The 14206-nt window shown below is 41.7% G+C and overlaps 1 protein-coding gene across 19 annotated transcripts in view; it reads left to right on the top strand.

The window, feature by feature from the left end:
• Positions 1–14206, top strand: part of AGAP1 (ArfGAP with GTPase domain, ankyrin repeat and PH domain 1) — a 370539-nt gene that overhangs the window by 215237 nt on the left and 141096 nt on the right. For all 19 annotated transcript variants that reach the window (XM_065069196.1, XM_065069193.1, XM_065069192.1 and 16 more), the window contains one exon: positions 10843–10947. In XM_065069196.1, the coding sequence (XP_064925268.1) occupies positions 10843–10947 (105 nt within the window). The remainder of the gene's footprint in view (positions 1–10842; positions 10948–14206) is intronic.

The following is a 14206-nucleotide window of genomic DNA, read 5'->3' as shown; positions in this document are numbered from 1 at the left end:
CTTGTTTAAGATGAAATTGAGAGCGTAAGTGCTTCGATGTGATCACTTGAACGTAGGCTCTAATTGGCAGTTCGTTATGTGCAGAATGAGCTGTGGTCTTTGGAGTACCTATTACATCTTGGATGTCACAAGGTGGCTTTGCCCTTGTGTCCTTTTGGAGCAGCATGGTGACCTCCATTGGAACCAGCTCAGATGCCATCTTGGCATGGAGTTAGGGTAGTGTCTAAATTTTTCCTTCTTTTCACAAAACATGAGAAACGGTTGCAGGGAGTCTGTTCTAAGGAAAACAAACTTTGTATTTATGTTACAATTACATTAAAATATCCTTTCCAATGTGATCTTTGTTGTAGGTTGTTCTTCAAAGGATCAGATTATACAGGAAATATGGTTATGACTAAATAGATTTTTCCATTTTCTTTCAGAACGTGAAACATGTTTTTATGGACTTTAGGAAATAGGATCCAGCTTAGACCCAGTCACATTGTGTTTGACTCAACCATTTTAATGGGTAACCCCTTTTAGTCCATTAGCATATCTGCTGGTGTGACTGCTCTGACTCACCTTCTATTGACTTGCAGAACTGCAGGTATGCCCATGCCTTAAATGAGGTGTAAAACATTTCTAAACTAATTGCTAGAGACAGACGTAGCACTTGTGATCCCTCTCTGAACCAAGAACAGTTGCTGTCTCTTGAGTTTGGATCTTTTTGGCAGCTGGCCTGCAGGGACATTGGCACATCCTCCCTCAAAATCCATCTGTACATACCACTTGGTGCTAGGCCAGCAAGAAAACATGCCTGGTGCGGAGAGGTATTTCACTCACTGGGTTTTAGAGTTATGGGTACATTCTGTAACATTTCAATAGCTCTGAGGCAGCTCTGTGTCTGGAAGATGCTAATTCAATATGTACAATTTCCCTGGGCAGGTGAATCAGTTAAAGAGAGCCAAGGAATGTTTTCTCATTAGGTTCCTTATTTCTGCTACAATGATGAGAGGATACTGGTTGCCCAACATACATTAACTGCATCTCTGAAAGAGGTCTTCCTGACAGAAGTCATCTTCATTCCTATTTCTCTGAGTGAATTGGACACCTGAGAGATATAAAGAGTATGACAAGTCAGCGCATGCAATTATGATTTCTATGTGTGTATATGTACACGTGTATATATACTTTTTTTTTCTTGGTCTTAGTAGAGATTAGAGGAAGGAGAATGGGTTGGGTGGAAGGAAGAGTCATGAAGCATCTCTGCAGTGTTGAACCAGTCTGATGTGTCCTGGGAGGCTGGTCACGTCATGAAGCAGGCCAGGGAATGTCGCTACCTATCCAGCCAGTGTGTGTGGTGGGGTCATTGATGCCAATGATCCTGTGACCAGAGGACGAAGTGTAGAATAAAATGAGGCAATCAGGAAATACTGTTACCTAGAAAAATGAAGAAGGTACCCTTCTACTGTAGAAGATAAAAATAATTTCCTGTCTTACCCCTACGAAGATTTAAGGACCAGAGGTATAACTGTTCAGAAAAAATATTTTGTAATGCAGGACACTCCATTTGATTAAGAAATAAAAATTTAAAAAAAAATTAAAAATCCTATTATGGGGCAGAGTTTCTGAAGGTTGTTCATGGAGACCTTTTTGGTCCCAGAATTTAACAACATGAAGTGTGAATCCTTTCTGCACAATAATACGGAACACAGCCTTAAAAAAAAAAAAAGAGAAACACACTTTTTTTTTTCCCTGCCAGTGTTCTTGGTTTTGTTATTCAGTAGATGCTGTATTAAATTGGATTTTGTGTCCATCATTATTAAAATGTGAAGTGTGTCGGTCACAAAGCATACATTTCAGGGCAGTTAGCTGAATAATTCTTTTCTTTATTATCCCAAATTACTGCTGAGCTCTGGAGAGGTGAGCAGTTTAGCCAATTATTGCCATTTGAGCTGGATTTGTGGGTGATTAGCTCCTGGTCGAATTCAGTCCTGGCAAGGGCTTTGAAGCCTTCGCTTGTGTGATTTTCACAGCAGTGAGGTAGGAATAGACGCGGCTAATGACAGGAAGGTCGCCTGGGTTATGTGACCTGTGAGGGGGGGCTCGGGTTTAGCAAATAGGGCATCCACAATAACAAGTGTGTCACTAACCCCGCCGTGCATAATCGGAGTTTTATAGGATTGTTGGAGATGCTGACAGCTCAATTAAAGTGTAACCCTTTGTACCATACACCCTGGCAGAATGACAGAAATATTACCAACAAAAAAAGGGAGGGGGCCACAAGGGAACTGGTTAAAGATCCAGTATTCTTTTTCTTTCCCCCCTTCATCGGAGCCTGCACAGAACAAGCTGCAAAAAGCATCCATTTGTGAAATAATAGGTTGTCCAGGGGAGGGGTATGGTGCCAAACATGGCTACAAAAAAAAGCTTCTCTTAAGTGGTCTTCCTGATGTTTCTATGGAAACACTATAGTATCAGGATAGAAAGTTAAAATTGGGATTTAAGCTTTTCATGGCTTTTCTGCCATAAGCCCCCCTCCCCCCCAAATCCCTACTTTATATAAAATATTATGAAGAGAATTTCAGGGTTCAGGGAATGGAGAGCTACTATAGCGAGAGCCATGTCAGCTACCTAAAAGTAATAACATCTACACGGTGACTCCTTTTTTAATATAATCCCTCCCGATGCTCAGTTTGTTTCTTAAGGAAAACAAATATTTTGTTACTTCTTTTTCATGCCTGGCCCTGCAGCCGTTTCTGCCAGCGCCATTGTTTCCGCTCTTAGAGCCTTTTCCAAGTTACCTGTGCCACGCTATCGTGTTCGCTTGCACCGAATCAGTTTCCCAACATCGTTTTTCCTTTTAGTTTTGGTCTAAGTAGCAGCGTTTCACCCCGCACTGATTGGCGTGGATACTAACTTCATTTGTGGCCGGCGCGGTGCGTGGTGCCGGAACAAGAGGTGGGAGTTCAAACAGAGCCTCTCGCTGCCGACTCCTCGGCTGCTGCCTCAGACCCCTTGGCATCAGCCGTCTGCTTTCCCCGACGCGAGGATAATGATTTGCATCGCAGCGCATTTCACATTAGCGCCAGCGATGGTGTCAGGGAAACCACAACTGCCAATGCCAAGGGGTTAATAAACCAACTACTTGAGATTATTAAGGGCTGAAATTTTTTTTTTTCTTCATTATTTTTAACAGTCCAGGGTAAGTGGAAAAAACCTTGGAAGGCAACAGAGGTAAGGCAGAAAAATATTGTGACTTGCTCTAGGTGCTGTGCCTCGTTCAGAGTGGTAAACTGGGTTTAGAGCAACAGATGTGCCATTTCTTTAAATATGTATTTTGTTCTCCTTTCCCTCTACTCTGCCCTGGTGTAATATTGTGTCCAGTTGTGGCCCCTCAGTTCCAGCAGGACAGGGAACTGCTGGAGAGAGTCCAGTGCAGGGCAACCAAGATGCTGAAGGGAGTGGAGCATCTCCCGTGTGAGGAAAGGCTGAGGGAGCTGGGGCTCTGGAGCTTGGAGGAGACTGAGGGGTCACGTCATTAATGTTTATAAATATATAAAGGGTGAGTGTCATGAGGATGGAGCCAGGCTCTTCTTGGTGACAGCCAATGATAAGATAAGGCAATGGGTACAAACTGGAACACAAGAGGTTCCACTTAAATTTGAGAAGAAACTTCTTCTCGTCGAGGGTAACAGACACTGGAACAGGCTGCCCAGGGGGGTTGTGGAGTCTCCTACTGTGGAGACATTCAAAACCTGCCCGGACACATTCCTGTGTAACCTCATCTGGGTGTTCCTGCTCCGGCAGGGGGACTGGACTAGATGATCTTTCGAGGTCCCTTCCAATCCCTGACGTTCTGTGATTCTGTGATTTTACAAAATCTAATTTTAGAAATAATCACAAACTAGGGCTAACAAGCAAGTGCTCCTTCCACTAAGCTATCAGTAGAAGGAGTACTCACAAAGTCTCCTGCTTTGAGCATCTCCGTCCTTTAACCGTGTGTGTTGCGTTGTTTGACGCACCTGTTTGGGGCTCTGGAGCGCTATCATGGCTGTTGTGCAGACAGGCGCAGCTTCGGGCTTGCAGCGCTCAGCCAGAGCAGGGTGCGTATTCCTGCATCCTGCAGCGGGGCTGGGCCTTCAGCTTCCCATTCACATTCTTCTTTGGACACTAGCATGACTGCTCTTGCGTTATCATCTTTCTGCTCGTTAGGTGGGTGAATGTGATGTGCTTCTTGTTGTCTAGTCCCCAAACTGCACTGCAGTTGTCTTTTCTCAACCTCATCATGCTTACAAATCAGGGAAGTAGGTTCATATGCTGAGCAACATCCTGAGGAATCCTTGTCCATGCCATGTTGGAAACACATACCCTACCTTTTAAAAACTGCAGCTGCAAGCTGACGAGTTGTGAAAACTTCCCTTAAAATTATTTGCTGCATATCAGAGGAACTTGTGCCTTACCCACAGTTGGCAGGTAAGGTCAAAATCTGGAGGGTGAATTGTTGGAGCAGTCATTAAAAACAGAAATGCAATAACAATGAGCACCAAGTTTGTTCTTCTCATTTACCATGTCTTGAGTGCTGAGGTTCCTTGCAGGAATTCAGTAGCCATTCTTCGTTAGAGGTGGCAATCCTCATTGCCGATGCTACATTGAACTGTAAGACTTGCTTAATCAGCACTGAGGGGTTTATTTTTTTCAATACATCTTTCTAATTCTTTTTTTTTTTTATTACTTTTTAGTTGCCTGTGTGCAGACAGCTTGGCAAGTAATGAGTTGCAGGTTGATTGTCCATCAAGTTTTAGCAAAGCTATTATCTTCTGCTCCGAGTCAGATCTTAGAGTTTCTCTTTTCTTTGACTCAGATGGAAATAGCGGCTGATCAGCCGCAGCATTAGGTAACCATTCATGGTGTAATTACCTGCTGCGCTGAGTTATTGCCTTGTGTTTAGGGGAAGTTAGAAAAGAATTGGGTTCAATGTTCTGATTTCATTTCCTTCTAAAGCTGGTGTATGAGATGAAAATTTGAATAGTTTCTTCAGTGGGGAAGCATCTTTGTATCTGTAGCAAAACTCTGCTACTGCTGCAGTGCCAGTTTCTAAGGAAGGTGTATGGGTTTTTCCTATGTACGCCCGGCTGCAGTAAGAATATACAGGGTGTTTTAGGAGGTTTTTTGCAATGTTATTGTTAGATACTGAGGCTTGAGAGCATTTGGGGTCTCCTGTTTTCAGATCTCTTTAGATGCACCCCACTTTCTTGTAGCCTTTGTTTTGTGGTTAAGTTGGTTCCCAGTTGTGCCTTGTTACTGTGAGAGATGCTTACTACAGGTTTCCAACTATAAAAAAGTTGGACAGCGTCCAGAAGACCAAACAGCATTCCCTTAAATTCCTAGGAAGACAAAAAAAAGCAACCCACACTACTGAAATTCAGGAGATCAAGAAAACAAGTTACTTTTCTGTGGAAGGATTCCAAATACTTTGAGCATCTTCAGCAGTTTAGTTTCCCAAGAGGTTTAGTTGCAAATTCTGGTATCTGCTCGAATTAATTGTTGAAGAGAGAGCAGAGATGACCACAAGCTTCCTATAGCATGCAAGTATGGTTTGTAGATGAAATAGTTTGAGCTGACATCTACCATATGCTGAAAGAATGGACTTTAAGACTAGAAAGCTGTTACAATTAAATGTTCTGGAAGCAAAAGTTATCAATTAAGAATTACTCTCTTGTTTGTTATTAGGACAAGCTAGACTAGTCCCAGTGCTGCTGGCCAGCCTAGCTAGACCTGGCTAGTCATGCAAACCTGGAGGATTTATCAGCATTTGTTTACCATGTTAATAGATTTAAAGGAAGTGGATGTTTTATTGACCAGAATTTATATGTAACTGTTAGTTTGTGATCCTGACTACGAATGGTTGCCTTTGCAGTTATTTGAGGGATGATGTTTCTGATGAGCGTGAATTTTTTATGTTGTGAACAGGATGCAAATGATAGAGCTGTAGAAAATTCATAGCACTGCTAGCTGCTAATCATAGTTATGAGAACTAAAGACCTGAGTGGAAAATTAAGAATTTATGCTGTTAATGATTAAGTGCCAGATTACATCTTTCATTCTGTCAAAACAGCATCAGGGTAACAGTATGAGGTAGGCTAAAAATTAAGGAGGGGAAGCAAAAAGAGCTTGCCCAATGCTGGTGCCTCAGCCATGGCAGTGGTGTAAGCTTCTGAAAGAAAATAGAAACCAAAGTATCATGTTTTCTTTTCCAGAAGGTCCAGCCATGGCTCTGTGGAATTCCAAAGGGCCGTTTTTGCTTGGCATACTAAGAAAAGTAAAAATGTAGCAAATCTTGTTAAACAAAGAAAATAAAGCAAAAACTAAACAAACAAAAATTAAACGTTCAAGTCAAGTGCTACAGCTGGAGCACGTGCAAATAAACTTGCAGTCAGTTAAGCTGTGATCACGGGTGTTGTCCTGTTTGTGAAGCCATTCGTATCTTGTGGCCCCTGGAAAATCCAAAGTACACAGGAAAGTGGGAGAATTAAAATAGAGCATAACAGGCCATGCAGAGGATGTTGCTTCCCACAGAGGGTAAATTCTGCAGGCCAAGCAGTGGCCATAGACATCCCTCCCTCTGACGGTCAGCAAGCACATTTTGATGACATTTATTTGTGGGAAGTATGTCAGTCTGTTCTGCTACCATCTGTCCCGCCTGCCCGAAAAATTAAGGTGGCTCACCTACCAACATCTTCAATGCACTATTAAGCAGCTTCGAGAGGTCACTCTTTTAAATGCCAATAATTTGCTGCTTAATACCTGAAAATTTCTATAAAACAAATGCATAATTATTTCACCATTTGTCTTCATTTGCTGTTTAAGCAAGCAAATTTTGCAGCTCATGGGAAGCCATCTGGAGCGGTGAGATTGAGCCGATTACTGTGTGTTCAGACGAACTGTGTACAAATCCTCTGACTGGTGTTGGGCGTTGGTTTCTTGTTTTGTATTTTTTACTTTTAAGTGCAATCAACCCTTCACTGGTGGCTTTTCCTGAGCTGCTGCAGAGCCTGCTGGCAGCCTGGGACTTCTCCTGGGGCCCTGGAGCTCAACAACATAAGCTGATTGACTCAGTTAGGGCCCCAGTCTCTAACAGCAAATGCAATCAATAAATCTTTGTTGGTAAATAATTGCTATTGAACAGAGTTTTAATATAAATTTATGAGTGGTGTTTTATCACAGCTTGAGGCTACAGCAAGCCACTGAGTGATGGATTTCAGATAACACTTACATTCATTACATTAACTTTGTAAGTTATTTAAAGCTTGTACACTTAACATTGCTTTTGGCTTGCAATGACCTCCTGGGACTAGACGTAGCATACACATTACTAATAAAGAGCTCGCGGTGCGTACAGACGGTTCCTCCATTTGCTTTGTACCGTGACGTGGTTCCTCAAGCAAAACTCAAGACGTGAAGTTCGTGTGCTCTGGTTGAAGTTTTTCCTGTGGCTCATTAAAAGTACAGCCAGTGCAGCCTGGTAGGAGAAGCGTTCCTCCGTTAGACGCAGAACTGCAGTTTTGGAGGGAAGGTGGTAAAAATTTAATTTGAAGTGTGAAATTCCTCACGGTTCATGAACAGATTGGAGGTGTTGAATTCTTAGTGTTGGATCTGGGAGCTTTGAGCCAGCTACGTTGAACTGCAGGGCTAAAGTTGCAGATGGAAGATTGTAACAAATTAAAGACTTCATACAAATTAGGAGAAATAGTGTTATCCGATCAATAATAATTTAGGCAGACATTATTTCAGGGGAAAAAAAAGTCACTATTTTGAAGTAGAAGTTGATCTAGTTAGTCCCTTACTTGGAAACTAAATGTGATTTTTCTGATGTGCTGTGTGTGTGTGGGGCTTGTTTGGCCATGACTGGAGATGTGCTCAAGCTACCTCTAAATTGCCTCAGACCTACCAAAGGTCGGTGGGAACCCATGTATCTCCTTTCCTAGGCAGAGTAACTGATGTGACCTAGATGTAGATATAAGATGACCTTTTTCTTCTTTTTTAAGTAACATTTCTTGTCATATCTGGGCCATTTTTTTTTTTTTAAGTTTAGTTAAAGTGCATTTATAACTGATCTAAACTCTGATACTCAGAGCTCTTCTCCAGACCATAGTATATAATTATCACAGACAAAGTGCTGGTCTCTGGCCTTGCGGGAGGAAAAATGTGGTTTATATGGGCTTCTCTGCTTCATAACACCTTAAGTTGGCTCCTTGTATTCAGAGCAGCTTCCTCTGCAGGTATTAGAAGATATTTTTAGTTCTAAAATAATACAAAAAGTTGTTCTTTTTGCCAATGTAGTGCCTAAAGAATATGGATTAGAAAGTCTGGTTTGTTATTTAGGTACAAATGGTACTTATTTAATGCTGAGTATTAATTTTTACATGAAAGCACAGAGTTCCATTTTAAAAGCAAGGTGAAACCCCATTTTGAATGTATTTTTTTGCATTTAGATACAAAACCAGAATTTCATAATTCACACCTAGCTAGTAGCAAAACCTCTATTTAGTAAAACTCATGAAAATAGTGGGGGTTTACCATTTATTGAGTTTATAATTGTCATGAGTTGAAACTCATGTAAGTGATGACGTGTTTTCTGTATACCAAAGGGATAGTTAAAAGGTGTCAAATATATATATATTTTTTTTCTTTCTTCAAAACTTTAAAAAAAGACAAGAGGTAGGGGGGGGATCACCATTGTGATCCTTACAGCTTTTTCCCCATTAAAAGGTCTGAAGAACAAACCAGTGCAGGGAGCGAGTAATTTTTTTGATCCCCATAGCACAGCAATAACTAGAACTGGGTCCCCCTAAACTCGAGCAAACGTGCTGCAGGTGAGGTATGAAAGATAGGAAAGGTGAAGCCACAGATCACCTACTATAGACAAACATACAAGTCAAAGGCAGAAATAAGCTTTCATTTTTTAACAGAAGAAAACAACGTCTCTAACCACTGGAAGACAGTAATTGGGATGCGCGACTTGCACTTGCAGAAGCTTTTGTAAGAAAGCATTTCAGAAACCCCGTTCTCTCTTGGAAAAGTTTGAGTTGTAGCAAGGCACGGCACCAAAAAAAAGAAATCTGACCCCCGGACGGTCAGAAAGTTCAGAGTTTGTGCCGCTGTTTAACACAGTCATCCGACATGAGCTTTTCTTTACAATCCCATCCACAGATTGCTTTGAATCCCAAAGGGCTGTTCTCTGAACTTCTTTTCCAAGTGTGGATGTGGGAAAGGGTGGTTGTGAATGCGTTTCTTCCGCTGGGATCATCTCTGCGGTGGCGAAAGGGGAGTTGTTTTTTCATGTGGGTTGTGGTGAGGGACTTAAGCTGAAAGTCAGAAATCTGGAATGGAGGAAGGAAGAATCTTGCCAAGCTCTGGAGGACTCTCCTGGCTCAGACCGGCCCCTTGGCCCCTTGTCGCTTTGGGGTTGTGTCTGCAGAGAGGTCGCTCTATAAAGCTGCAGGTTTAACGGGAAAACAGATACTTAACTTGCTTGTAAGGTTTTAACCTGTTTTAACAAAACTCCATAGGAGTTGGAAACATCATGTGTTAAAGTGCATCTTTATCTTCTATTTTCCTGGGCTTTTTAAGTTCCATGGAAAATAGGAATTGAAAACTCATTTTACAGGGATTAGAGAACTGAAGTTTGTATTGGTTTAGGTTCCTGGTTGTGATTTAATGAAATGAAGTGTCTGCTTGTATCTGACCTTGATCTGATGAACCAGTGCGTGCCAGTGGTAGTACTGTACGTGGTGTCTCATACATTTCTTACATTTCGGCAAGACTTCCAATAACCAAAGTACTGTATGAATTCATTAGGAACCGCCTTCTGACTTGGTTTTGGAAAATCGTATTTCCTAGGGAAGTGTGTTGCTAAAGCATGGATTGTTGTACGACCTTCAGTTTGCTACAGCATGTCTTTTGCTTTTGTAAGTTACTTTCTGTTTTTAAGCTGAGAACAGGTTAATATTCAGTAATAGTCCTGCTCCATTTAAACACGGTGACTTCTTATCTCAGCTGTTGACAGTATTCATCACTGTTTACGTTGAATACAATTTGTGGAAAGGTGAGTCACCTTGCTCACCTCCTTTCCTCTATGATCTATTTTATTAAATTATCCAGAATGTATTTGGAAAACTTGGTATTTGGAAAACTTTTTATTTGCCCTGTTTCCATTTTGCTCCTCTTGCCTGGAATTGGTGTCTCTCTTGCTGGAACTAATGGCTGGGAGGATTTCCATTGTGGGTTCACCTTCCTGCAGAGGGAATCAGAATATAAACCTGTGCTCTTCCCTGCTTGTGGAGGGGCTGAGCCTGGAAAACAAGGGATCCCCAGGAACACACTGAAGGGAATACAGACCAAACAGCAGGATCCTCACTCAAGCTGGGGTTCATCATTTATTTTGGAGGGCCAGGAAATGCATTGAGTGTGGTGTCTTTATCAGCTAGGATTGCTTGTGGGTAACCTTACTCTGTGTCACATTAAACTGTGCGTTCCTGAGGCATGGATTTCAGTGCAAAAGGGTTTTCTCTACCCTTTGGACAAAGCCAGGGCTGATACAGTGTTTTGTGTTTACACGACTTGCTTTATGAAAGCCGCACTTAGTGATTTTCCTCCTAAATTGCAAGCACTGAAACAGCCAAGGGAGAAAGCATGTCATGAGAGAAATGGGGAAAAATTAGTAACTTGAAGGAGGAAGTAATATAAAAATAAAAAATAAAAAATAAAAATGTTGGTCATTATGTTTATCTTTTTCTGTACTTTAAGTAGTTGTGCATTGGCAAAAGAGTGTTTAATCTCTTTTCTTTTTTCCTGCAACAGGGTATGCTGCTAAAGCGAAGTGGCAAGTCACTGAATAAAGAGTGGAAGAAGAAATACGTGACGTTGTGTGACAACGGTGTGCTGACCTACCATCCTAGTTTACACGTGAGTACACCATGCTCTCTGCATGTTCAGCAACATCAAGCCCTGATGAGGCAGTGTTAGTGAGTTCATAATGACGTGTTTTTGCTGAGCCCTCTTTGGTGAAGAAACTTCTTCCTGTAAATAAAATTACCTAGTGAAAGCCTGAGAGTACCGCTGAGTTGAATCTGGAAAAAAGGGGATTCCCTTGCATCCCAAGAGGCAGCTGAAATGGCTTAAGCCTTTGTTTTGTGCTCATGCTTTTATGGACTTCTTGTCAGTCCAGGATTACAAAAAAACAACAGAAGTGTTTTATAAGAGGAAACATCCCAGATGTAATAAAGAGTGAGGAAAGCTTCTGACATTTATTTATTTAGAAGTAAGTTCTGAGCAGCCTTTTGAAAATGGCATAGCTATTAAAATATGTGCCATAAAACATTTTAAGGTTAGGGTGTCTGCATTGTCTCTGCCCAAGGATGCCATCTGGCCCTCTCGGAGTATGGAGAACAATCCCTGGATATGGTTTTGGGGGTGGAAGGAGCACAGTGATCAGAGTCAGAACTAGCCCAGCCATCCACCTTGGCCATGCCGGAGAAAAGGTGAGATTTGTCAGAGCTTGTTCCATGCCAGAGCTGTTCAAAAGCCAGAGCTCATGTGGAGACTTGCATCTTGAAACTCCCAGGAGATTCCCAGCTCCTTCACTTGCAGTGTAGTACAGGCAAGAATAAAACACAGAAAAGATGGTATGAACCTCACCAGGGTCTTCGGAATCATCTCAGGTCTTAGATTTTATCATCATATTTCTATACGAAAATGAGAGGGTGGCCAGTTGTAACATTTTAGGGTGAGTTCATTCTAAACCTTTTGTTGTCATTTTGAGCTCCAGGACAGTTCTTCATTATGGAGTGAAAATCATGGTTTCAAACAGATGCATTTCTGTAGATGTGCACTGAGGCTTACAGACCTGCACGAGGGTCTGGCAGGAGCTTCTGCTTTAGAGGGGTGATGTATTGGGAGCCCCACTGATGCTGTGCTTGCACCAACTTGCCATAGTTTGACTTGGCACAAGTTTTCATAGTCTTATATTCTGCCATATAATGCTTTGCTGTAGTTTCTGACGTTACGTTCTTGTCTCTTAAAGAATATTTAATAGGTTAGATGGCAACTAACTTCAAGACATTGCTACTTTCAGTCAGAAATCTTATCCTTCAGTCCTTGTGTTCTGGGCCAAGGTTTTGCTCAGTTTTTCACTGTTCCCTTTTGTGACACCGGATAAGTCTACCTGGCCTCTTTGGCCATTTTTTAAATTTGGAGAAATCTGTCATTAAATAGTCCCGAAATACCTGAATTGTGTGTCAGTATTGCTCAGGGAAGGGAAGCATGGGTACTGCGTGCCTTTGAGGCAGCCCCCGTGGAGCACCCACAAGGGTTTCCCTCAGGTTGTGTTGGCCAACTCTGGGTCATCAAGCAAGGAGGAGGCAAGCTGCCATTGTTCGCTCCCAAGTCCCTTCCTCGCTTTGTAGAAATGCTCTATTGTTCCTGGCAGTTGCTATGCACATGTTAGTTTTTCATTGCCTCTTGCAGACAATAGAGTACTTCTTCTCTGTAGGCTTCCCTGGAGCTGCTTAGTCTCCCCCAGAGTGAGAATCCATTGAGATTAGAGGTAATTACTTTGAGATTAGAGGTAAATCCATTGGAGATTAGAGAGAATCCATTTAAAGAAGAAGTAATTACTAGCCTGTAATTGTTTCCCTCTATCCCCCACCGTGCCCTCCCACCCCCAAGAAAAAGGTACACGGTTCCGTATTTCCATTTGCGTAGATGGGCAAGGTTTGCACCGTGCTGCTTTTCCCTTGGCTGTGGGTGGGTGGGTGCTGGTGAGGGACCGTTCTTAGCTCCTCCCTGACAAGAAGCTACTGGGAAAAATATTGTACTCGTGCAGGGGCTTCTTGAGACACCTTTACTGCATCTGCTCCCCAGGAGGATCTAGGGTTCTGCTCATTTGTGTTAAAATCTTACTATGATGTGATTTTTCATATAAATTATGCTGGTTTAATGCTCTATTTCTCTTGTGTTTAGCCTTCAAAGAGTGGCTGCACTACTTCTACAGTATGTTTCCATACTGTCAATTACTATTTATTGTCAATTAACCATTGTTAATATACCCTGCAGAGCATTCTTCATCCATGAGGCAATAGTGTGTGAGTAGCATCTTCTCTATCCTGTGAAAACCACCGTGGGAGGAGGAGGCAGGACCAGATACTTGAACTCAGTTGCACTCCCAGTACAGTTTGTACAAAACTTTGTGAGCAGGAAAGTCATAATTTTGCCCTGGCTATTGCTGAGTGATGGGATTTCTCCCTAAAAAGACTCTGATAATGTGTTTCTGGGTTGGTTTTGATAGTTTTTGTTTATCTGTATTTGCTTGTTGCTTTTTTTCACAGCAAGCCAAAGAAACTGATGAGTTTTTAATACTGTGCTTGCATTGCCATATGGGATAATTTCTTGGATTTTTTTTGAAAAATAAGGACCTTACTCTGGTGACCCTTCCTATTAAATAGCATTGAAGAAAAGAACTTTTGTTAAACATATAAAGTCAGTTTCCTAAACTCGTAAGAAGCCTGGCTCTAATCTGACATGTTAGTTAGATTTGGGTTATTTCAAGTATGCATGTCATTTTGGTTATACAGAATTTTGCAGTTGTAATTCTGTGCAGCAAAAAGTTGGCTGGCCTCTACTGGTGACAGGAAGAAGTCAATTTAGAAGGTATTTTCGTCTTTCCACACTGTGGTTTGAGGCAGAACACAGGATTTTGTTGAACACCTGTGTTGTAGGAACCTATTATAATATTTAATGACTGATAGTAAGCACTGTATGAAATACAGCTAGAGATTTGGCCAGAAGTGGATCAGTTGTATCTACTGTCAGATATGTTTAGTCTCAGCTCAGTCTTGAAGGCAATGGTTTGTAATACAGTGGATCCGCCTGTATAGCGGAAACCTACTGTTGTCCTTCTCGAATAAAGGATTGGCTACAAAATGAAAGGTTTTGGGGTGGGGAGTGAAAATCAAATTAGTACCATTCTTACAGAGGAGGTGTCCCTGGAAGGGTCAGGCCTGTTTGGCAGGACAGCATGTTGAAATGACAGTTGTATTGTGCCAGCTAAATGAGTAACTACTAATGCCACCAGGTTGACATTTGACACAATAGCTAAATTCATATTCCTTCTTTTCAAGAAAGTGGGGGGAGAGAAAAACGGGAAAAGAAAAATATATGTACATAA

Source organism: Columba livia, chromosome 7 (assembly GCF_036013475.1).
Source record: "Columba livia isolate bColLiv1 breed racing homer chromosome 7, bColLiv1.pat.W.v2, whole genome shotgun sequence".
Classification (NCBI taxonomy): domain Eukaryota; kingdom Metazoa; phylum Chordata; class Aves; order Columbiformes; family Columbidae; genus Columba; species Columba livia.
The sequence above is the reverse complement of the archived record's forward strand: the minus strand, read 5'-3'. Positions and strand labels throughout refer to the sequence as shown.